General features: G+C 38.9%; 1 protein-coding gene and 1 long non-coding RNA gene across 2 annotated transcripts; one reads left to right on the forward strand and one right to left on the reverse strand.

Annotated features, from left to right (window-relative positions):
• The first annotated feature begins 3,026 nt into the window (after positions 1-3,026).
• On the forward strand, positions 3,027-26,480 carry ptgir (prostaglandin I2 receptor). The gene is made up of 3 exons (XM_067507933.1): positions 3,027-3,414; positions 3,636-4,685; positions 24,334-26,480. Exons 2-3 carry the CDS (start codon positions 3,840-3,842, stop codon positions 24,622-24,624), a joined length of 1,137 nt encoding a protein of 378 aa, XP_067364034.1. The 5' UTR covers positions 3,027-3,414; positions 3,636-3,839; the 3' UTR covers positions 24,625-26,480.
• LOC137129089 (uncharacterized) lies at positions 14,921-23,100 on the reverse strand. Its single transcript, XR_010914684.1, has 2 exons — positions 22,195-23,100; positions 14,921-18,353 (listed from the first exon to the last, which is right to left on the reverse strand). It is a non-coding gene; the product is annotated as an uncharacterized lncRNA (long non-coding RNA).
• Positions 26,481-26,682: the final 202 nt, after the last annotated feature.

Here is a 26,682-nt window from a genome sequence, read left to right on the forward strand (position 1 = left end):
TCCTTGTCATTAAGCTGCTAAAATAAAGGTATTTTGGACTGGAGGCTTTTTTTTTCTTTGTTTTTGTTTTATTTTTTCGTGATTCAGAACCAAACCACCTAGAATCGGCAGTTCATGCCTTCTCTATTCATCCATGATCCCATTATCTCTATTATCCAACGATCAATTAATTAGGCCATCTCTCTATCCATCTTTTAGTCTATCTTTTTATCTAACAGTCCATCATTTACCATCATTACCTCATCCATCCATAGTGCGAATAAAATCTGAGTCACCATGCATGTCTACATTTTATCTATATCTGCAACTGTTTACTTCAAGTAACAACATATGCACAAAACCACACATGAGCAGCTTCTATTGTAAATCAATGCTTCGGTGCAATTATTGTACACTGCTTATATAGTCAGAACTTGTGCAAATTTACCAAGTGTCTCCTGCTTTGGGCAAAGTGTGCAAGTATGTCTGCATTTGTTTTGAGCGTTGTAGCCTGCTGTTTATTTAAAGGCACTAGTCTGGTTTGTTTAATGGGCAGTGCAACTGTAAACACTCTTCATGCCATCCCTATCTTAAGGTTCCCCCCAGTAGTTAAAAGAAAATTAGAGCTTTGTTTGTCAGGGTGAGGCAGTGAAGGCTGGAAAGGTGAAGCGAAACTAAAAAGAAAGAAGATTGAAAGAAATGTGTCTATGTGTCTTTGTTTAACAATATTACAAAGACCTATAGCAGCAAACTTCCTCCCACCATCCAGTGACGTGGCACATCAGCATTATTATTCGTTAAACAAGGAGCAACTTGATCACCGTGAGTCTGTGAGCTGCATACTGGCACTACATCGTTGTCATTATGTTCAGTTAATTACAGAAACAGCTACAGGAAACAAGTGAAGAGGAAAATGAGAGACAAATGTAATTACTGTTTTCTCAATGCCTCAATATTTTGTTGGTTTATGGGGATTTTATTAGTGCTTCATCTCATTTTAGGCGTCATGAAAAAAAAAAAAACGTTACATAACACATCAGTGGCTCTATTATTATTACATCCAGTGTCTGGGGATGTGGTGATATGTTCATTAAGTATGTTTGTGGGAGCCGGTACAGTATAATATCACAGCCATTTAAATGACTCTGTGTTGCTATGCAAGCCATGACATAACATCTAATGAATTTCTTTCAGATGATTAAGTCAGCGGCACAGTGGCCTTGAGCTGCTGCTTGTTTGTGGTCTATTCTGCCCTCAGTCGTGTCTTATGTAAATGAAAAGCTTTTCTGTTGGGTTAAGATCAGGTGACTGACATGGCAAGTGAAGAATATTCAATTTCTTTGCCTTGAGAAATTCTTGGTTTACTTTCGCAGTATATTGAGTTGCTCAGTATACTCATATTCCATATACTCCTCAGAATTAATCCTGCTACTTTTATCAGCACTCAGCTCATCAGTAAACACCAGTGACCAGGTTCCATGACAACTCTACATGCTCATGCCATAACATTGTCTTTACCATGTTTAGCAATTATGTGATTCTTTTCTTCTTCACATGCTTCGCTTCCCATCATTCTAGTACAAGTTAATCTTGATTTCATTAGTCCAAAGAATCATATTCCAGGACTGTAGAGGCTTTTTCAGCTTTAATCTGGTCTGTATTGTGAACAGCTACCAAATGCAAACCCACTCCAGTCCTTTTATCTGCTGGATTTAGGTTGGAATGAGCAATGAACAGACCACATGAACCGTCCAATTACCTTTTAGCCTCTGATAAACACGTGTCTTTAAAAACCTGTAATTTTTAGAAGGTTCATTGAATACTTTTGTTAAACTCTTTGAACTAAAGCTGAAAGGCTTTAATGATATATGACTTGTGTCACCTTAAGTCCACCATGGTAGTTTACAGATGCATAGATGTGTCACTGTTCAAACAGCCTATTTCTGGACCTGAGTGTATACTGATGAACTTTAGCTCACATCGTGACATTCAGACGTAGGGGAGTCTGCTTCTGTCATACATGTTTACTTAAATAAAGGATCTGAACTCATCTTTCACCGGTGTTCTGGTTGTTGCACCTGTCATATTGTATAAGCACTAATTGTTTTTTTTTTTAAACAGCTTTTATCTGATTTCACTTTTGTCTGGAGCAAGGTGTTCAAATATTTGTCAGCATATTAACTATTCTTAATCTTTAAAGCCAAATGAAAGTGCACAGGATTTACCGCTCTGTTACTCTATAGGCTGCACAAATACTACACTAAGGATGCTCTATGCCCCAGAAATAAGGAGTGGACTATGGGGGCTAGAGAAGCTGCAACAAGCAGGGAAAGTGTGCTGGCCTTTGTGTACAGACAACAAGCACTGGGCTTCCCTTTCTTGGTGGAGTTGTACCAAAAGCTGGATGAAATGTAAACTAGCCAAGATTAGGGCTATTCAAAACACTTACATTAAAAACCAAGAGGAGACACTGCCAAAGCAAATACTTACACAAAAGACTAATTAGATTACATTTTCTTCTGAGCTCACATGGGGAACAAGCCAATACAGAACCAAGTGACTGTGTCAGAACATCTGTGCACAATAGCGGACTCGGGCAGGGAGGGGGAGGGGGGTGAATCCAAAGAGCACCTGATTTTGGCTGAGAACAATGCACAAGTGCAGGAAAGATGATAGTTGATGACATTTACTCTGCTGGTTGAAGTATTGCTGCGTTTGTTTGTCCCTGTGGCAGGAGAAGGAGGGGAGGGGGGTGGGGGGATTCCTGTGCCTCCAGTCCAGTCATGTCTGTGAACCATAACTCACTTCATCATTTCCATCTATTATCATCAGTTTATATTGTAATAAAACAATAAAAGTTGCACCTCAGATGTTTAGATGGATTTACAGTAGAAAGATAGACGTGCTTTAAGACTCTTAACTTGGCCCTCAGCGTTACTCTTTCCTCCCTTTAAATAGCATATGACACAGCAGTCCACATCTGTCCGTGTCCATGCACCGGCTCAGGGGGCGGGGCTATGCATCGATCGGAAAGTGAGACTGGGAGGTGCAGAGAGAGAAAGTCAGTGGGGACGTGAAGTGTAAATACACACACACTCTCTCTCTCTCTGCGTGTGTGTGTGCCCATGAGTTCACTGTGTTCCTGTCGACAAGTTACCGGTCATTTGTCGACATCTGTCCTCCGGTCCCAATGCGTTTCCCTCGCGTTACGTCGTGTTCCGTCTAGCGCCCCCCGAACACCGGCAGCGGCACTTTTGAACTCCGTATCCAGCTACCGGGGCAGTCAACGACTTAGTATTTTACAAACTGGTGCTTTTAATTCTTGAAAACAAGAACAAAAAGAACGAGAAAAAGAAGAAGAAAAAGAAGAAGAAGAAGAAAAAGAAGAAGAAGTGGCAGAAGTGGCAGAAGTCTTCCCGGCAGAGCCAGTCAAAGGTGAGTGATGATTAGTCACTGAAACGGTGCTAAGAGTCTCACAGTGTAGGGCGCTAGAATATATTAAGGGGAAAATGTTTTCTGCTGATACACACACACACACACACACACACACACACTATCTCAGTTCTTTCGCTTACACTGTAACAAAGATTTTTAGGGCAGTTGGAAAACCTCAATCATTAATTGTCTTTTTATTTTTCTTGTTATTTGTTCCACAGAAAGATTTCAAAACTGTGTACAAGGAAGACAGACAGAGACAAGGTTACTAATCATGTGAATGCAGCACCATGGGTCTGCCCATACATCCTCACCATCTGTTTTGTCCAATTATGAGACCCAGAGGACACGGTTGCCTTTTGCTGCCTGGGAATTCCTTACTAGCTCCACGCTGAGCAGAAGTATTTCTTTTCAAAAAGCTCGGCATGAACAAAAACATGGTTTCAAATGAATCGTGTCACAATTCCACCTGCAATGACACTTTCACTGTGGATGGAGACGGCAAACCCGCACCGAGCATCATCATGTTTTTGGCTGGTGTGGTGGGCAACCTCCTGGCTCTCTTCATCCTGGGAGTGCACCAGAAGGAGCATCGCTCCCGCTCCTCTATCTTCTGCATTCTGGTGACTGGCCTTGCCCTCACTGACCTGCTGGGCACCTGCCTCCTCAGCCCGCCCGTGTTCATCTGCTACGCCCGCAACATGTCCCTAATAAGTCTGGGTGGTAAAACCCTTTGTAACCTCTTTGGGTTTGCCATGAGCTTCTTTGGCCTGGCACCCATGCTCATCCTGTGCGCCATGGCCGTGGAACGCTGCCTGGCCATCAGCCACCCTTACTTTTACTCTGTACACATTCGCCGCAGCTTTGCCAAATTCATTCTTTTATTTATTTACCTCTTTTCTTTGGCTTTCTGCCTCCTGCCATTCAGCGGCTATGGCAAATTCAGACAGTACTGTCCAGGGACGTGGTGCTTCATTGATATGGATGCGACAGGAGATGACCACGCCAACTTGGTGCTGGCCTTCTCTCTGTCCTACTCCTCCCTCATGGCACTGCTGATCTTCGCAGTGTTTGTGTGCAACGGTTCTGTGATTGTCAGCCTGTGTAAGATGCACCGGAGCCAGATGATGCGGCGTGGGTCAGTCGGGTCCACGGGGAGAAGGAGGAGGCTCAGCCTGGCCTGGTTCGGACAGGGAGAGGAGGAGATGGACCACCTGGTGTTGCTGGCCCTCATTACTGTCATCTTTGTTGTGTGCTCCCTTCCACTCACCGTAAGTTCAACTTTGACCCTCCCTCAGTGTACCTGTTTGTTTGTCACACACATGATGTCTCCTTTCAACAAGAGCACAGTCTCACTGTGTTGCATTTAGATTGTTTGGCATGTTATCTGCATTGATGATGTGATTGGTCATATCATGAGGATTAGGATCTATATTCAGTTTCACACTGGAAAAGCTAACACTCTGATGTGACATTTCTCCGAGTGTGGGAACAGGAACTAGACATCTTTGGTGAACTGAGTTACAAAACATGCTGAATTTGTAACTGTTTCCTGTCCTCCTGTGCACTGACTTTAATTCCTTCCCGTGATTCTGTGATCAACATGAGAACAGAAAGCTTCGCTGAAGGAGTGCGACTGTTAATGATTTTCTTTCTGCGGCACGTGTATTTGTGTACCCTGCTGCAGTCTCCATAACAGCCGTACTTTGTTCTGCTGGCTCCACTAGGTGTGTGAGAGAGTGCTGCCTTTGACACACAAGGTCCGCTGTCACTGATTGCAAGGGTTTGTGTATTTGTGTTGTGCATTTGTCTGCTCCATATCCGTCCCTGTTGGAGAGGAATGTGCCAAACCTGACAACCCTGGAGGACTGGTCTGACTCTTCCTTTCCCAGAGGGCAAAGCTCCTCTGGCAGGGGAATAGATGCTTAACCAGCCTCATCTTTGTGGCCCTAAACATAAGCCAGAAGTCCTAGGCAAAGTCAGGGTTGGAAATACAAAACCAGTTGGAGGATTTGCTTAATCTGCATTATGCTATGAGGGTGTGCATGCTTTTATATATTTATTTTAGCCTTTTTTAACAATGTGGGTTTGATGATCACTAGTTTACAGGAAGCAGTAAAAAGTGTTTGCTCATGTTCTCTCTCCTTACCTCATTGTCAGCATCTGGATGGTATGTGGGAAGACCTGAAGGTGTGACTAACCTGCGGTAAATGAAGCATTATTGGACCTGAGTTGTGGTTTTGAGCGCCCTGGGGAATAAACGGTGATGACGATATGCACTGTAACGCTCAACACTTATGAGTAAGAATAACACCTCAGGAAACTAAAACCCCAACTTCTTCACATGCATATGTGTCTTATAGCTGTACGGCAACAAGCACCAGTAGTGTTTCACTTGTTTTCATACTAAACAAAGTAAGAAAACCGGTTGTTGACCTGGACCCATGTTGCTGTACCTTGGAAATTTAATTTAATTTTAGTTCCACTCTGCCCTTCTAAAATAGGCTTCTTTACTTTATAGAGAGTACTCGATAACAACTCTAATTTTAGATCTAATTAGCTCATCCATATTTGATATTTATTATTCTCAGCCCACACAGTTATACAGCTGATCTCTAGGATATGATGTTGAATAATTAGAGACTGACTAAAAATGAGTCATCATCTATGTGGCATCTGAGCAGATGTGTGTACGCATGTCTCTGTGTGTATGTGCTTGTGTGGTCTGCCCTAAAAATCTTTCTTGATGTAAACGTTACAGTGTAACCGAAAGGACTGAGATAGATGTTTGTGTGTGTATCAGCAGATTTAAGATGTTTTCAGAAGTTTTTTTGCCTAAAGCACAACAGATGCCTGAAATAAAAGACATTGCAAACAATGTACAGTGCATATTAGTTGATGCTGCCCTCCTGTAGTGGCACTGTTCAGACTCTAGCAAGCTCTCTTATTTGCATACAGTAAAATAGTCATCTTTTTTGCATAAACACAACAATTCCAATACAAGTCCTCCTGCCAGTGTTTCCGGTTAGTTTTGATTTTCCACAAAGCACTTTGCTGTAACTGAATATACCTTGGAGAACGATGCTTTCAAGCTGTGAAATAGATTCTGTCTGCTGTATGCTCTGCACAGGCTGCATGCCTGTAAATGTGAATGAAATAGAAAGCATGTACTGGGAATTTAATTCCCTGTTTTGTTTTTTGCAAATTTGGCAAAGAAGATGAAATTATGTAGAATCAGAAAACAGTGATTATTTTTCATGTTCTTTGGCCTACAGGCATGAATAATGTTACTGATTATTTACAGATCAAGTTGCAGGATCTCGTATTTAATAACTAGCTCTCGGACAAAAAGAGATAAGGCCATATTTGCTTTGGCGATTTCTGAGATGAATGATGTCAGACGCTGCAGTTAAGCAAGATTATTTGATATTCAGGAGGTAAAATTCCAAAAGTTGGTGGTAAAACATGATTAAATAGGTGGGAATTTCTGAGAAAGGCAAATTCCTTGTCTCTTTTATGTGTGTGAGTACAGTTTTTGTATATGTGTGTACTGAGCTGACATAATAATTTAGAGTAATCCATTAGCTGTGGACATTTATTGTGTCCACTATTACCTGAATTACATACTTCCCATGCTTGTCACACTCCAGCCATGGCCTTGGCTGTTATATATCACCGGCTACCGATCTGAACCTATAGCACAAACTGTAGACAGCTGAAAAAGATAAGGTGCCATTAGGCAACAGATCTTATACGATCATCACAGCAGCTACTCTGTGAAAGAACGTTTGATTTGTTTGGCATGGTGTTAAACGTGAGGCCATTTGTTTGCTCTAAGATAGACAATTGACAGATGGTTCTAACATTACTGCTCCTCTGACAAAAATCAATCTACACAATTTAAAGCCACTTCTCCCAGTATGATCTTACACAGTCCTACATAATGTAAAGTTACACAGTTACGCAGTAAACTTAACTTACTATACATTAAATCAAGAAAACAAAGTAAACTGGACTGATGGCATGGAAACAGTATGTACATTCAAATGTTCCTTAACTGATGACTGTTTGACATTTGATCACCTTCTCAAATGTGAGAATGTCTGGGGCTTTTGAGGTGTTGGAGAAAATTTGTTGATGTTAAAAATGGATCCTCATTTTTAACATCTGTGGCTCAGACTCATTTTTCACTTTTCATATTTTCTACTGGAGATTCTCTAGAATTTAACTTAATATGCAGTCAATGCCTCCTGGGACACACACTCACAGAACAGCACTGGCAGCAGTTCAGATATATTCACTTTTAAAGGTTCTTGAGCAAAGCTCACCCCACTAACCAATCAGAGAAGGTCAAACCCAGGATGTCACTTACTAGGTGGACTGATTTGTCATGCTTTAATGTTAGATTCTCGTACTATTCCCAAAAGTTAAATATTGTAGCATTAAAAAAACTACATTGATGCATGGGTTAACATTAAATGTTATAATGCTTGTTTCTGCCTATAGGATTTGCAGTATGTGAGTATTTGAGATGAGTCTTCCATCTGTCATGATAAATGTTTTTTCTGTTAAAGAGAGGTGCCCACTCCTTCGTTATATAAATGATCAAACCCCTCTCCTGCAGGGGACAGATACTGACTGATAGATTGCTTGTGACTGCAACTGTTCTCTCATCTTCCTTCTCCTCCAGTTGGAACCACAGAAGCCACCTTGGAGCCATATGTTTGTGATCAATAGCTGGATCAATAACGTGCTTCAGCTTAATGATAAAAGGTCTCCATTAGTTGCAACATGTCTTAGTCAGCAGAATATAAATGACTTGTGTGTGTGTGAGGTTAAGTAACAGGGAACAACAAGCAACAAGAAATCATGAACTAAATTATATTTTTTGTATGGGATGGGACAATATGCTCTTCTCTGGATACGATTTGATATGAGATATGGAGTTCAATTTACAATTTATTCAGCGTATAATTTTAGTTTAGTAACAGGAACGAATGTGCTGCATTCCTCCTTTTTTTTTCCTGGCACTAGTTTATTATTAAAAATAAAATTAACAAAGTGCAAATACTTCTCACATATGATATCTTCAGAACATTAATGAGGCTAAAGTGAAATAAATCTCAAAATAATAAGGTTAAAAATACAAGCTTAAAAACCTGAGGCCCTCTTTAAAAACATTGCTCCACATCACTGCTTGCATGTTTGTGGCACCTTTTCAGAAATGAAATAATTTCTCAATGTCACATTCAGATATTAAACTTGACTATATGTTTTTTTTTTCAAAAGCCTGTCTTCCGTTTTCAAGACTTAGTTTTTTTACATTTAGATGCTATAGTTCTGTTTTCCAAAACAAAATAGCTTCCAAATAAAGGTTTTAACTGCAACGAACAAAGCACCCAAAAGGCACAATATGTTTTGTGATATGGAAAAAGAAAAATGAAAATACCAATCTACTTCCAACTGCTGTGAGCAAACTTTACAGTCACAGGACATCGTCTGAGCGGCACCTCATAAATTGTAGCTGTCTGACTCACTGGGCTGAAGGAAACCACATTGAAAACAAAGCACATGAGGTGTAGTTAAAAATGCATGAAGCAAGGAATTGTGCTAGAAGATACAAAAACTGACCTGTGAACGATTTATGAACTGAGATTTAAGAAGATTAAGGAACCACTTAATGGATCCACTTTAAAACAAACGAGAGAATGTGTTTCCTTGCAGGACTTTAATCTTAAGTATACAAGTAAATCAATGTTACAACCAAAAAAGTTTGGAGCTGTTTAGTGTCTTGACTGGTCTAGTCCAAACCAGGGTCGAATGACACTGAAAATATGCAGAATGACAGAATAATAACTTTTCACTGATATACCCCAAACCTGACTGGGCATCAGATGAGTCTACTTTTGCAACAAGGTTTTTTGAGTTTTTTTTTTTTGCTGATGTCAGCATAGTATACCATTACTTTTGCATGAGGTGTCAGATGAATTCACATGGCATGGGAGTGGTGCAGGTAGACATGTAAAGACACACATGCTGTGACAGAGTCAAAATAAGAGCCAGCTTTGTCTCCCAAACATGTATTGTGCACAAGATGCTCCAGGTGCTGCTTGGTTAAAAATCTTATTGTGATCTTTCTCCACGCATAAGGAAAGATGATGCTCTGTTATCAGTAGCTGGCTTTGTGAAGCAAACAATGAGAATTCCCATTGCTTGTGGATGGATGCTTAGTCTTGCACTCAGCTTATTAGCAGTTACAATACACGTTCATGACAGGCACACATTTACTCTTATTACAGTACTCACGAGGCTGCTCTTCATTAATTGCACATTTTTTCTATGGTCTTTCTCACGTTGAGCTTAGTTTGAGTCACACAAGAGAAAGTGGACAACAAAAGATGGAAGATCCTCAAAGTAATGAGGCCTTGATAGTGGATACTTTTAATGTTATTGCACTGTGCAGGTGTTGGACAACATAGCCACAGGGTTTAGTCATAGGACTAATGGGGCAGAGAGCAGATTGGAGATAGACAAGAGAACAGCAGAGGTTATTACAAGGATACGAGACATTCATCTCAACAGCATTACATTTATATTTTCACAATAGGATGCTACTAACACACGATCAGTAGATCATTGGTGGCAGCTCTGGGTGAGACCCTCATTGAGGTTTAGTCAAATGAATTTTTTACCACTCTGTTCACCATGAAGCTGCCAGCCTGAAGTCCACTGCCATTTCTTTGACTTTAGTAAATTTAGCATCAAGTAATTTGACTTGTAGTAGGTCACCTTTGCTCTGCATGCAGATTCACCACTGCAACCGGAAATATTTTTTTGGAAACATAATGATTGTGTATCATTTGTTCTGAGTTCCTGTCTGTGTAATAGTTACTCACTTTAAGCACTTTGAAACATTTGCATACAAAGGTACTACATCAATAAAATGTATTAGTAGGAATTTGTGATGGAAATATCTGACCGTAGCACTATAGAAATTCTAAAGAATAGGCCGAAACATTTTTAAATATTCTGCAAAGCTGACGCCAGCTTAATAATCAGTCACTGTTTCTTAGTTGGTTCATCACGACAAGTGACTCCTTTCAAAAACAAGTGATCTCGTAACTATTTAGTTATATAAAAACAGTATTTATCACCTCTGGCTTATATTTTGCTAGTGCTTGACTTGTAGAAGTGAAAACACATAATGTTTTGTGTGATTACTCAGAATTCATCACGTTTACTGTTATTTTGTAGTGAAATCATTGCATAGTTGAATTTGATGCAATGTTAAAATGAACACTGGCAATGTCCAATTTCCTGAGTGTTCATGGATAATAAATTCCTAATTTCTGCCATTTAAATGGTCTTCGTTGTCTTCCAGTCAGACTGCTTCCCACATATTTCCTCTGTAGCAACATATTGAAAACATTACTATGGAGGCAAAGTAGGGATATAGAGAGAAAAACATCAACAAATACTGCTGGTCTATTCTAGTGCTGAACTCTCAGTGACTCTTGAAATTACAGGCCCTTAGTGAGGAGTAATTGTTGAAAATAATCAATATTGTTCCTTTTGTAGATTGCAGGCTAGGAGTCCTTTACATAGTGTCTATCACTGTGTGTTACTGAATAATTGTCATTGTTAGTATTGTAAATATTAGTTTGACTTGCAAATATGTATTTGATGTACATTCACACCTTGGCAAACATGATGATTGTTGCGTTACAGAGTGAAACCGGCGAGACAAAAGAAAGACAAGCAATGGAAAATGTGAATGACAGGATCTTACATGTGTCTTATTCTGTGCAAGGAAGCACAGAGGCGCTCTCATTTGGCTACTTGTGTGAAAACAAGAGCAGAATCAGCAGCATCACTCTCCCGATCATGAACATTTAGTCCGATAAGTCAATTAACTGAATATTTGATTGACAGAATTTGGAAGCTGTTTAAAGTGACGTGAGAAGTGATTTGCTACCAGCTTCCTATGTTTGAGGAGCTCCTTATTTTTCTCCTTATCTTTCCACATCATTTCAAACAATAAAGAGATTCATTGAGTATAAGTACAACACAACCATTAGTTGAACCTCTAGGACTGATATACAGAGTTTAGATCTCCCTCCCTCACTCCTAGTACTGGTGAAGAGAATTACAGCTGACGCTTTAAAAAAATACCATTGCTGCAGGCAGTTGATCACCAACAGCTACAGGGTCGGTGGTTCAATCCCTAACTCTGCCTGTTCATGTGTTAATGCGTTTTTACAGTTGTGGTTGTCTTTGAGAGAGACTGCAACAGAAAGATATTTATTTTTAGATGCACTGTTTTTTTTTTTCAACTTCGAGGTCGGTTGATAGGCATAAAAGCATATGTAGACCAATTTAGTTTTGATTCATAATTGTGATTAAAACCTGTGAGAAAAGGTGTAGGCAACACAAGGCGTACAATTTTAGGCGTAGGCAATACAAGGCGTAGGCATACAATGTTATCAATCTCTAACGTTTTATTAAATTTGTTTGGCTGAAAAGGCCAAAAACATCACAGCTTTTAGAGTCTGCAGTCACAATCTTAGTTCAGCAATGAACACATCTGTTATTATGTCAGTTATTTGGTCACATCTGGCTGAAAATCCCCCATGTTACATTTGTCTAAACATTTGGTTCATTAAATCATTGATCTACACAACTTAAGGCTATTGTGATTCCACTTTGTGATAATTTTCACATTATCATAATTGCTATCAAAAAGTGGATTGGTCTATTGAATAATGAACAAACATATGCAATAATAATTAAAATAATAATAAACAAAATCCAATTAAATGCAGATGCAAATAATCAGCAGTTAAAAAATGTGTTAATTGTATTTATGTGCACACATATCCAGCATCTGAGAAGTGAAGGGTGTTTACAGTGTGGTATGTCTTATCCGAGTACAGGCTTTTGATTTATAGATAGATGTCAAACTGTTTTAAACAAAGGCAGATTGTACTAGACTACATTACCTTTGTGTCCTGTTTAGACAAATATGAGCTCCTGTCTGACTGACAGCTGATCCAGTGGAGCTGGTATAATCAGAAACACACTCTGCTGATCATGAAGGTTCAAAATGTTTTATGTCTCTAATAACACATTTCCTCATTCCCTCTCTCTTTGCCTAATTTCCTTGCATGTGTCCGTCTACAGGGTGCACATTAACCAGAGAACAAACAATTGCCATTTTATCCATAATGTGATTTATTTTAATTAGTCACTGATTAGTTGGAAATGACAGAACCAATAAGAGGCCTGCTCTACCTTTATGTGTTTCTGTTTCTCTAATAAAGGGTTAGTTAAGGATTTTATAACTTCTAAACTCTTATAAGAAATCTGCATAGTTTGCCAACTAGGAAATTCATCCAAAATGGATGAGGCTGTCCAAATGCATCTCGGGTTTTAACTTGGTAATCAGCGCTTCCAAGAAGGGACAGAACAATAGGGCTCTTGTTTCATATGCCATTTTGTCAACACTCCCAGAAGATATATGACCTAATAAACTCTGCTGAGACCCAGCAGTGAAATACATCACCTCCTCATCAAACAAGCCATAAGTAAAACAGACTGGGGTGGCTGACAGTTGTTGTGCTGAGGTACGTGTGAAAAAAGGAACCCACAGACATGGATACCAATAAAAGCCTGATGTAAATATTACAACATTTCAGTCACTAGGAAGACATGAAAAAATAGGTCAAGCTCTAAGAAAATCTTTGCTTATTAATAAAAACGCAGTAAATAAGGAAGATACACACTTGCTGTTAGACACATTTTTCGCAGCCGCCATAGTTGTAATCCTTGTTTTCAGCTCAGTTATAAGCAAGTAATTGTTCCATGTAGTCGACTTCATCTGGGATGAGAAAGGTTATGAGTCATAGTATTTGCCTTAAAAAATGTATTATCTGATGAACATAACGTTCTGTGGGCTGGTTGGGTGTTCACTTTTTCAAACACGTTAGTAAACAAATTTATCAAATCTGATCTGAGATCTTATGTGTGAAGCTACAGCATGAATCAGCTTTCTCTGTCAATAACTTATTCCTAAAGAAAACACTCGTATAAGTTTTCTTGTGGGTGTAGGCTTCCATAAATTTTTTTTTTTCCTCCTGTGAATGAAAGTCCTGCCTTCAAAGAGTATCTTAGCCAAAGTATGCAAACAACAGGGACTAATCAAATTCAAGAAGATAATTGCAAACAGGCAGCCATTGTAAATTTTGTGGTTTTGGATTTAGGGCCCATTGAACCCTCACTAATGTTAACCAGTGCACAGGACATGGAAATATGTGATGGGAATAAGTTTCCTCTTTTCAGTTCTCAGGGACTCCTGCATGGCCCTTGAACAGATTCAACATTTGTATGCTATATATGGAACAATAGATTGATGCTACAGCCATTTGGTAAATCCCAAGTCAGTCATTTAAAGTCACTTTATATTTTTAGATACAGTCCTCTCTGCTGTACACTGAAGATATTTGGGTTTAAGGTAAAAAAAATGCATATGAGACAAAAGTTGAGATTTTCAGCTTTTGTATGATGCTATTTATATACATATTGATACTGCACATTGAACAACATAGAAGGAAGCACCTTTTGTATTTGATGGCCCTGAATTTAAATGAGTCAAAGCCTTGGAACAGCACATGGCTGCCAAGTGTTACTGTTCTCCAGGGCTGTCCTATGTCCCAAACAATAAGTTAATCTAGACGTCCTGAAAAAATGTTTTATGGACCGATGAGACCTAGATTAACCTTTTTCATAAGATGATAGAAAGGCAAAACTGTGGAGGAAGAAATAACAAAAGACCTTCTGTAAAGCACCGTTGAGGAAATGTCATTTCTTGAGCTGCAGAAACTCACTGATCTTTATTGATGATAAAAGACATTTTTACATATTCTAGCAGCAGAATTAATTCAGACGTGTATAGAAACATCCTGTCTGCCACTTTAGAGAAATTGTTTGAAATGTATTGGGAGGAGCTTTACAATGCTACAGGACACAATGTCTAGTCAACAAAGGATTTCATCAGAGAAACAAATGAGTAAGTTTACACCAAAACAATGACCAGATCTTCACCCAGCTGAACATGCATGCAAACTTCTGAAGAGACGATGAGGAGAATAAAGGATGTCAGTGAGTCACAGGCTTGAGACACTATCTGCAAACCTCTGAATATTTGTAACCAAATATTACGTTTTATTAAGTTTTGCTTTAATTTATATTAAATCTATCTGTTCCAGATCGGTGTATTTGATAATATTCTAACCATAAAGATATTCTGAACTTTCATCTATCAAGTTAGCCAGTTGTTGAGAAAAGGCTCAGAGATGAGAAAAAAAAATCAGGAAAACAATTCTGCCTTGTAGCACTTCCTAATTTCATCAACTAGTTAGTGAACAATAGACTTCAAATTTGGTTTTAAGTTTTACATATTTATAAGTATATTTAATGTTACAACAGGGGCGGCTATAGCTCAGTTGGTAAAGGCAGTTGCTTACGGACCACAGGGTGAGTGGTTTGATCCCCGGCCCTGGCTATATGTCGAAGTGTCCCTGGGCAAGACCCTGAACCCCTAACAGCCCATTCCCCCTCCCCAGCGATGCAGTGCCGGTCCAAGCCCGGTAGAAATTGGGGAGGGTTGCGTCAGGAAGGGCATCTGGCGTAAAAACTGTGCCAAATCAACATGCGGACAATGATCTGCTGTGGCGACCCCGAACTCACGGGATAAGCCGAAAGGAGATCATCATCATCATTTAATGTTACAACAGCTGTTCTTACTTTCTGTTTTATCCAGTATTGTATTGTCAGATGATGTTTTCTGTTAAGTATTTACTGATCTACAGCCGTCTAATGCTATTGTATATTGTACCTATGATTAAAGTAGGAAGTGTTCCTGAGATGTTGCTATTTGTGCAGATCACCCTAATGTCAACCTGGTGGTGCTTTTGCACTATTTAACTAAAACAGTGTGCTGATATTTCTGTGATATCGATTCATTTTAGCTCAATTAGGTGCATAGTGTTTGTTTTTGTTTTTTTAACTGGGCTTAAGAAACCAATCCAAAAACTGAACTCATGCCGTAATGACTACATGGATTTTTATTTGGCTCTTATTGGTTTGCAGAGTCAGACTGCAGGCCATCAGTGTGTGTCAAGACGCCGTTCTTTGTGTCTCTGTGTCTGATGTACTGCTGATCCTACTATGTCCTCTTATGGTTAAGTATTCAGTTGCCTTTGCTTAAATGCCAAAAAACATGATCTGGAATATTAAAACAAAAACTGCACTGATCATCTTAGAGCAAGATTGAAATGTATAATCAACGGCAGGTACTTGAGCTAATTCAATCTTTTTTACATGATGAAGGCAATTCCAAGAGGTTAAAGGATACATACATTCTTTGGATTTGGAAGGCAATATAGAAACTATAACATGAAAGTCAGTGCAGGTGAATTTAGAAACAGATGAAATCTGTAACTTTTTGCACATTGAAGCCAGTGAAATTATGTTTTTACTCAACAGTACAGCATTACTGTGCTCAAACATAACTAAATCAAAATGGCCCCAATCAGCTATATAATGTCTTGCAATTTATTATTTCTTATATGCCAACATTGTACACTGATGTAGTTATGGATAATGTACATTTTGCAATTTTGTGCTCAAATGTCAGATTTTGAATTGAATAGTAGTGGCTGGAATTACCATATTTAAAGCAAAAATGCTGCAGATGGTACCATGAAGTATCTAAATACACATAAAAGCTGAAAGATTTTTAGATCCTGAATAGTGAATAGTGGAAGGCAAACATAAGCGTCATGTTTGCAAATAATTGGATTTATAATTTTTGGCCGTTCCACCTATGTAGTGGAGTTGTCAGTATCCGTAGGAATGATTAATAAACAAAAATAGAACCAAAGTTTTAAAGCAACGGGATTCTGTCCACTGCCAGTGAAAATAAAATATGCAATGTGTAACACTCTGTTGTTCCAACCTCTGGCAAAGGAGATGATTGGTGCTCACATGGCTGGGAATTAGAAGAGTGACACATGGATGGTGACCAGTTGGTTTGGGTCAGGGTGTGTGTTGCAACTAATTTAACATTGAGAAAAAATATCTGAATAGTAATTGTGAAACACAAGTCAAAAATAATTATAGTGAAATCCAGGCTATTGGTCAGAAATGACATGACAGAAGGTGAAAAACATCTTTTTAAATATAATATGATTCTGATCTTAAACTATAGTGTTAGGACATCACCACCAGTCATCCGCACATACATAGGTATCAGAATTAAATAGGTACAGTAGAGGCACAGGCATTTCTGTCTCTATGAAAGAGGAACTGCGGGAAACGCCTGTTGTAGTTTCTGTGTATTGCAACAGCTACAGGTTTTGGCAGTGTTCTTATCATATATTGACACACACAAACGCAAAGAGCCAGCTAAGTTCGTATTTCACATTGCTCGGGTTCCAAAAGGGGGATTTTAAGTTTTCGTAGTTGCTTCCACTTCCTCTTGTTGGCACTGTGTTTTTCATGTCAGCGGTTTTCTCCTTTTCGCTGCTCTTCCCACATAACAGTTTACTCATCAGAAAGCTTGACATTTTTGCAGTCTGGGCTACATTTTTTAACATATGTTACCCAGGTGAAAAAAGAGATGATAATAATAGATTATGTCCACATAAAGGCAAAATCTTCTGTTTGTTATACTATGAATTGAGGAAGAAGTTGTTGTATTAAACAACATTAGGATTTATAGCAGAAGGTAGGTGTGTGCATATACATATAAGGCATTTTGTTATCTTGTACTGTAATGACTTCATGTCAGCATACGTGTCAAAATGACTTATGGAAAGTTTTGCCAGTACAGACCATTTAGTAATAAAGGAGCAAATGGCTCCAGGTAATTCACCGCAGCCTCGGGGTTAAATTAGAAACATAGTGTCATTTTCCCCAGATAAAATCTTAATTAGACTGATTGTGTGGTATTGCTGCCACTTCCAGTGTTTTCCGTCTCAGAAACAACATCACAGTTCCTTTCTAAATCAACACCTTTATACCGATTGGCAGATGTGCTTTCTTTGTTGAGAATGTCATTAAATCATGCCTAAGGAGTAGTTAACTTAATGAACAAATCGATTATGTGATTTATGTAAAAGCAGTGCAGAGCAGTCCACCCACTCTTTTTTCCTCTCTATTCTTTTCTCTTTACAGTATTTCAGTCAGATGACAGAAACCACCTCCTCAGTAACTTTCTAGCTGCAGATTCTGGAGGAGTGAAATTCCCCTCAGTGAAAACGTGCTTTACTAACCTTTACATTACTTGTCTGCACTGTGTGACTCACCACAAGCACTTTATCTCATCCTTTCAGAACTACATATGATGCCTGCATGTACTGTATATTTAATCCTTCTTTTCCTCAAGATCTCCCTGCAGTAATTTGTGAGAAATTTAAGTTGTGGAAACACAACCCAAATACCCAGTCAAGTCATTATGAATCCAGGATCAATGTACATTATTATACCCTTGCATCATAGTGAAGATTCCGAATTTAATATTGTCCCTGCAATAAATAAATAAATAAAAGTGGCATTCAATTCAATTCAACTTTATTTATATAGCACCAATTCACAACAAAGTCATCCCAAGGCACTTTACAGAATAAAGTCAAGACTATAAAGATGTATAGAGAGAACCCCACAATTCCCCCTAGAGGCAACAGTGGAGAGGAAAAACTCCCTTTAACGGAAGAAACCTGCAGCAGAACCGGGCTCAGGGTGAGCGGTCATCTGCCTTGACCAGTTGGGGTGAGTGGAAAGTGAAGGGAGAAAAGAAAAGAGCAACAGTGCAACAACAAAACATCAAGCAGGTTTGTAGCTGCACACTGGAAAACACACACCTTCAATGCCAGGGACACCTGCAGAAAGGAACAGAGAGAGGGAGACAGAGAAGGAGAAAGACAAACACACAGAGTTAATTTCATATAGTAGTGGCAATTGTGGGGTGAGAGGAGAGGAGAGAGGGAGAGGAGGAGTCGCCCAGCAGTCTAAGCCTATAGCAGCATAACTAAAACTAAGTATAAGCTTTAACAAAGAGGAAGGTTTTAAACCTAGACTTAAAAGGAGAGAGGGTGTCTACTTCCCAAATCATAACTGGGAGCTGGCTCCACAGGAGAGGAGCTTGATAGCTAAAGGCTCTCCCTTCCATTCTACCTTTGAAATTCTGGGAACCACAAGTAGGCCTGTATTCTGCGATCGAAGTGGTCTACTGGGATGACATGTAACTATGAGGTCATTTATATATGATGGAGATTGACCATTGAGAGTTTTATATGTAAGAAGCACGGTTTTAAATTCTATTCTAAATTTTATGGGAAGCCAATGGAGAGAAGCTAGTGAAGGTGAAATATGATCTCTCTTGCTAGTTCCAGTCAGCACTCTTGCTGCAGCATTTTTGCAATTAATTGCATTAATTGCATTTATATGTGAGGTAAAGGACAAATCCTGGTCAAAAGGACAAATCCTGGTTCCTTGCACTAGTACTGGAGGCCTGACTTATGCCATCCAGAGTAATGATATGATTGGACATCTTATTTCTGAGATTGTTGGGACCAAATACGATAACTTCCGTTTTGTCTGAGTTTAAAAGTAAAACATTGTCGGACATCCAGGCCTTTAGGTCTTGTAGGCAGGCTTGAAGCTAAATTAACTGATTTTTTTCATCTGGTTCCATAGACGGATATAGCTGGGTATCATCAGCATAGCAATGGAATTTTATGGAATGTTTTCTAATAATGTTGCTTAAGGGAGACATATATAAAGTAAAAAGTATTGGTCCTAACACAGAGCCTTGTGGAACTGCAAAGCTAACCTCCGTGTGCATGGAGGATTCATCATTAACATGATCAAATTGAAGTCTATCAAATAGATAAGATTTAAACCCACCGAGGTCTAGATCTAACAGATCAAGTATAGAGATGAGTCCATTATCTGATGCCATGAGAAGATCTTCGGAGACTTTTACCAGTGCTGTTTCTGTACTACGATGAACTCTAAATCCTGACTGAAAGTCTTCATACAAATTATTCCTGTAAAGGTGGTCACATAATTGTTTTGCGACTACTTTTTCCAGGATTTTAGAAATAAAGGGAGATTAGATATTGGTCTGTAATTGGCTAAAACCCCTGGGTCAAGACAGGGTTTTTTAACTAGAGGTTTAATTACAGCTACCTTATAGGCCTGTGGTACATAGCCTGTTTCTAAGATAGATTGATGATATCTAATACGAATGTATCTATTAAGGGTAAAGCTTCCTTGAGCAGCTTAGTTGGAATATGGTCTAGCAGACAGGTTGTTGGTTTAGATGAGGTAATAATTGAAGTTAGCACAGAGAGATCTATGGGTAAAAAGCAGTCTAAGAGGGATTGGGGCCTTATTGATGATTCTAGCAATGTTGTACGTGAAAATTTATCTGTAATATTTGGGGGGAGGATCTGGTGAATTCTTTCTCTAATAGCTACAATTTTATTTATAAAGAAAGTCATGAAGTCATTGCTGCTCAGAGTTAAGGGAAAACTAGGCTCAGCAGAACTATGGCTCTTAGTCATCCTGGCTACAGTTCTGAACAGAAACCGGGGGTTGTTCTTGTTTTCTTCTATTGATGATTGATGTTGTTCTGGCCTCACGAAGAGCTTTTTTGCAAATTTTTCCAGGCTAAAAGAGATTCTTCTAACTTTCTGGAACGCCACTTCCTTTCTAACTTTCGTGCTGCTTGTAGTTGCGTGTTTGCGAACTTCTTTTTCAGAGGGGCAACACTATCGACTATTGAATGTAGTGAGGCTGCAGAATTGTCAACAAGATAATCAACTTGTGCAGGAGCAACATTAAGCTGGCTACTTTCCATTGTATTAACATATGGTGAAGCAAATGATGAAAGAGTAATTTCTTTAAATTTGTTTACAGCTTTTTCACTTAAGCGTCTGCTATAGTGGAATTTTTCCCTAACTGCTGTTCACTTCAGGGATACACAAACAAATACATAAGTAACACACAACTCCCCATAACTTGCCATAACATGCTAAATACCCACTGTGCTCTCCTGAGAGAAGGACCATGTTAGCAATTGACACAGTGGAAAACTAATGTTTTGGCCAGTATAAATCACTTCTCTGACAGTTTCTACCTAAAAATTGAGAAATTATAACCTTGTAAAACTAGAATTTATGGCAGAGCCACTGTATTTAATTGCAGTAAATTAAACAGGTGGTAATATTGTTATGCCTGATCAGTTCATGTCACTCTTACAGCTTGTTTTACTTGCCTCCAATTGGCAAAACAAACCAACAAAAAAAAACTGTTATACCAGTATTACCAGTCGTGCACACATGATTGCTGCTGATCTTCTCATGTTACTTTCAGTTTCCAAAAATATTGAAGTACTCCTTTATATATATATATGTGTAGAACCGCAGCATTTCTCTCCCTGTCTCCTGTAAACAGTCCTGTCTGAAAGTCCTGTGATACTGCCTCCTCTCATCCTCGTGTAATGATCTTAAAGTGAAACAGGATCAGGAAGAAAGAGTTGGAAAGAGTCCTCCAGGACCACAAGATGGAAAATAATGGGTTGCAGAGTGTAGACATCCATTATGTGGTCTGTTTCCTAAATGACGCACTAATCACCAGCCCCTGTATAGCTCTTATGTACAGTATCCCTGCTGAGATGTACCCACTTACACCAGGCAAGCTGGGCCCAGGCACATGACGATTATGAGTTAGCAGCATGTCAACATGATAGATAGAATGTTTTACACCTGAAGCAGTTAGTTTAATAATTGATCAGAGAATACTCAGGCTATATATTGATATTCAATTCATCTTTTAAGTAAAAGATATCTAAACACTTTAGTGTCTCATTTTTCTCAAATCTAATTGTAATCTGAAATTCTTTAGATGCTTCCTTTAAAGTTTTTCTGCTTCCCTCTAAACAATCACGTCAGTCCTGCATACTGTTTGTAGCCTGCTCTTTAAAACGTACTGACATATTAATATACTCCTGTTTAAGGAGAGCTTGAAATGTCATCAATTTTGGCCCCACAGTTGTGCAGTGCTTGGAGAAGACAGCTAGTGATTTGTGTCCCTCTATGCAGTGCTTGAGAGGACCATAAGAGGCAGGGTGGCAAGCAGGAACACAGGCCTGGGTGAGGGTGGTACTGCTGAGTGAGACAACACAGGTGAGGATGGTGGCACAGCAAACGAGGATTCATGTCTGTTTGAAATGTTTCTAGCAACAGTGCATGATGAATTAAGTGTCTGATTACTACATGTTAATCACAGGAGACATTTGTAATTCTGATATTTTTTTTAATGCCAGTAGGCCTGAGATTCATTTTTGCTTCAACTTTCATATAACAAACTCTTGCCAGCATAACGTTGGCTTCTTTCTTATAAGCCAAGAGTGTTAAACATTGTCATGACAGAGGTTAAGGTTGTAAAATAACACCACTGGGTTTGCTGCTTCCTTCATATGTTGCTAATCTGGCAAAAAAAAAATGTGTCAGTGACAATAGTTCTGATATAGACATTAAAGTTGTAACTAAAACCTCTCACCCAGTAACAGTCAGGTTTAACTGCCTGATAAACAGCTAACTGACCTAGTTGAAAGCTACTTAATCATCACGTCTCATAACTTAACATGTTTTGTAAAAGCTTGAGGTTTTCAGGCCTCTCTGTGTATTTTAACGTTTATATCTTTGTACTCACTGGGCTCTGCATCCACCATTCACTGTCTCTTTGAATCAGCACAAGGTCAATCTTAGGATAAGTTGGGCTGCAAAAGCCCCTACCATTGTAGCCCTCACGGCATAGTGAAAGAACAGCTCTTTCCTCAGCTGTATTTAAAGGATCCTTTGAAAATGTTGCAACTCTGTGACACAGTCTGTCTGCAAATGCAACCTTCAAAGCAATGGTGCTCTCACACACAGTCTTTTAAAAAGACTACATACTTTCATTGTGTTCTGTCTACTATAGGAGCACCTTTGATGGCGCATTTGCTATATTGTGAAGGCAACTTACAGGGCTCGACTTAAACATTAGACATTACTATTTCAGACATTTCTAATTCTGAAGTTGCCAAAAATAATAATAAAAAAAAAACTGACAGAGAGAAAAAGAAGTGGCATCGGGTCAGATTGTGAAATGATTAGTTGTTTTTTTGTCAATTTTGCAATCAGCTTTTCCAAAAACATGTTATTCTTTGAAAAGAAATTGAGGCCAATGCCATCTCTAATGTTTTATAAGTCAATTACTGCATTTATTTTAAACTATAAATGCTTTGAAGGCTTTCCCTTTATGCATTAAGCCTTGGAAAGTGAGAATCCAAGAGTAATTCTGCAATTGGTAACAGCAGTTGTGCAATTCAAGAGAGTTCACGAAACCTCGAGAAACATGATTACTTCCTAAAAAAGTCAAGAACATCTGGACGTTGTTTTGTTCCTGTTTGCACTGACACATCTAAGATGACGATGTTCCACAGTTTTGATGATTAGTGTGCCACCAAGCTCAACATCTTAAAAGCATCAAGCATGATAGTTGCTGTTGTTTTTGGTTTTTCAGTCAGCGTCTTCGTCCCTGTGTCAGTCTGTGGGTGTATCTGTAGATCAGTGTCAGTGACCACATCCTTGTGAGTTTAGCCAGTTAATGAGCGTGTAGAGACCATAGTCAGCCCTGGTCCCTCTGGTAGTCTGGTTAGGCCTAGTTCTGGACTTGCTCCTACTGGCCCATCCCACTCTGTCTGCATCTGATTAGTTTTCAATCCAGGCCATAGCAACAGGGAAACATTTACACCAATGCACAAATGCACTCAATCAGCACAAGCCATTAATTAGACCACTGTTTGTTGGATATTTCATGGAGGAAATGGAGAATTGTTGATAGAGACGTGGAGCAAGGTGACAAAGAAACTTCCTGAGCCAACTGCTGCTGCTCTCTCTGCCCAGGATGAATAAGCAGCCAGCTGCTGTCTGCAGTCTGTCATACCTTAAAGGTCAATGCAGGATGTTTTTTTTCCTTTTTTTCAAGTAAGATTTCATGCATCTATATTCAGAGAACCTTTGGTCACACCAAACCAGTTTTACTGCTGCCAGGAGTCAGATGTTGACATTTAGTAAGGCTTCGCTTTACAAGATGAACTCCAGTCACACGTGACACTGATACTGAACACTCATTTATGTGTTCTCATCTGGTTTTAAGACCAAAGTGCCGACAAAGCCACTCCATCATGTTCTGTTGTTACAGAGGTTGAAATGGTTTGGCTCCAAACAGCAAATGCAGTGTTTAATCTGGGCTTTGACAAAGCTTTATCCAGTGAATACATTACTTGTGGATATTAATGATAAATTTGTGCATTTTGTGGTTGAAATGACTTTAATAATGACGTGTTCATCAACATTTTTCTTGGTTTCTTGTAACAGGGCAGCATTTTGCCAAGCAAGTTTTAAATTGTTTATCCTAAAATAATAAATCTTCTAAAAATGCCAATAATGTCAAACAAAAAAATCACATTGGTGCCGTCTCCTGTGAGGTTATACAGACAGTGAAGAGAGAGCAAACATGCTGATCAAGCCACTGAACCTTCCTCACTGATGCGGCTGGGACTGTAATCCAGTTTCACAGTTCTATGTTTTTGCTTAATTTGGATAAGTACATGTAAAAGCACTGCAGCGCTTAAATGTGGCTTCAACTTGATTGACTGACAGCCCTGCTGGTTTGGTTTCTGGGAAAGTAAAGCCGCTGTACTGTGCAGCTGAGCTAACACCAGTCTTTCAGGTCTTGTCGGTGACACATCTCTCATATTAATAAAAGAAGTAAAGATTTTGTCTAACCTCAACCTTCTCTGCTCAGATTGCAGGTTTTATCAATGCCATCCACCCATTTTGTGAAGACACAGAGAACCTAAAGGCTTTTCGCTTCTACGCCTTCAACCCCATTGCGGATCCTTGGGTCTTCATCATCTGTCGCAACTCTGTGTTTCGCCACCTTTGCTCTCTTCTGAACTGCCGCTTCAGCAGAGGAGCTGTGAAGACGACAGCACATTGCGCTCTTTCTTTACCCCTTGACAATAGTCACATACAGCGCAGCCCCCCAGACGTGACAGTTTCTCAGAACAACACATATTCTAATTTACCTCTGTAACCCAACAGATACGGGTGGGTGTGTAAGGTGACTGCAGAATGGGAGACGTTCATTTCTGACACTGGGGAGATCTTTCAAATGACATTTTAACAGAACACCTGCACCCACCATCTTGAGGCACCAACAAAAAAAGGAGCAGTCACAATAGAAATCTTCTGTATGTGTCTGCTACAGTGTTTATGTGAATTACAGCAGTTTTTGGAAAAATGATTGCACTAGGTTTAAACTTACATTGACTGATGGAAAATGTTGCAGGGAGAATTGTACCATGAAACAATCACCACTGTAACCTAGCACTAAAGAATGCATCCAATTATATCCTACCCATTAATAATATAATGTAAAATGCACTGGGGTAAAGTATCGGTAAACAATATGCATGAATGTATACTGTCTTCTTTTTCTCTATCAATTTGCCTTGTCTTTAGGAAACAGTCAGGTAGTTCTTGGTAAATGGGGTAAATGGAAAGTTCACAGCTCTCTATATTAGATCAGGTATTACTCAACACAAAGATGACCTGCTCATGAAGAGGTGGGTTTCCCAGAAAGGGAAAGTTCAAACAAAAAAAAAATGTTAATCGTGTTTTAACAAGGCTTAGTCCATGTCTAATGTTTACCATGTTCACCCTCAAACTTTAGTTAATTTTCTTGGTAATATTCGCTCAAACAAAGTTGGATGAAAAAACAGGAACTACTCAAAACCAACATCAAAATAACTCATTTGGTGGCATTAGACAACAAGCCAGATGAGCAAGTAGCCTCCATTTTCTCAGATTCATGAATGTTTGTTTAAAATATTTCTAACATATTTTAGTCTGGACAAAGTAATTGCCTCCTCTAACAAATAGCGTGGCTAAAAAGTAGTTTTCTATTTCTTAATCATAGACAGCCTCGGATGTATTGCATTTGCTTTAGCATCTGTGAAAATGGCCTCAGAAATAGTCCCCCTGCTATCATGAAGTGTTTCTCTTTGTTAAAACACATCAACTAATCCATGTGTGTTTCCTGACAGACAGCATTAACCTTTTACCACCCACATTTATACCTTTGACCTAGACTACTAGTACTATGAAGTGACGTGAATGTGAACATGTAATGTTATGTATTGATTGATTAGAATCTTTATGGTTGTGGTGGAAAATGCATCTACCTGTTGCAAAAATTGATCAAATCGCTCAAGCAGTATAAACATCCAGTAAATTCAGGGTGAAATTAGTTAATTTATGCTAAAGGGCTAATATGAAATTAAACCTGCCTCCACTTATGTGTCAATAAATCCGATTGTCAGGTTTAAAGGCATCTTTATTCTTAAACTGGGCCTAATTTAAGTTTCTCTTCAGCCAATAATGTGCTTATTATGCATGAACATTGGATTCCAACCTAACTTATTTCGAAGCTACCTGTAATGATCATAAATGTTCTTTTAAGAGCCTCTTGCTTTTAAAACCTCTGCTACTGCCAAATGCACTGAGATTTTGTCGGTTTTGTTGTTATCGTTGTGACTTAAATACTGTAACTGCAATGTAGTATATTTATGCCTTTTTACTGTTCTTTTATGTTGTGCATCTTTATAATTGTGGTCATATGGGGATAAAAAAACATGGTGATTTGTGTGTGTGCATGTGTGTGTGTGTGCGTGTGTGTGTGTGTGTGTGTGTGTTGCACATTTGCTTTTCACTTCATAGCCTTTGATGCTCAGACATGCATGACTCGATGTGAGTCTGACACATTACACTTTGTTCTTTGACGGTGTAATTATTTGAGAATTAAGACCAATAAAATAGGGAAAAGAGTACATTAAATAATAGTGTTCACGGTACACATTTTATTCATGAGAAATAAACTGTAGAACAAAACCTGTGTCCCACCTTTATGTTTCTATATTATAAAATCTAACTATAACGTTCACTCTTCCAGTTACCAAGACTGTAGACATGGAACTGCCAAACTATTTGTATGAAACAATTAGGGGGGAAAATATGGAAGCAAAAGTTAAAAAATAAAAAAGTCAGTGCAGTGGTTATTGTGAAGTAGTTGTAAACGATGTAAAATTTGGTT

This window comes from Channa argus, chromosome 6 (assembly GCF_033026475.1).
Source record: "Channa argus isolate prfri chromosome 6, Channa argus male v1.0, whole genome shotgun sequence".
NCBI lineage: Eukaryota > Metazoa > Chordata > Actinopteri > Anabantiformes > Channidae > Channa > Channa argus.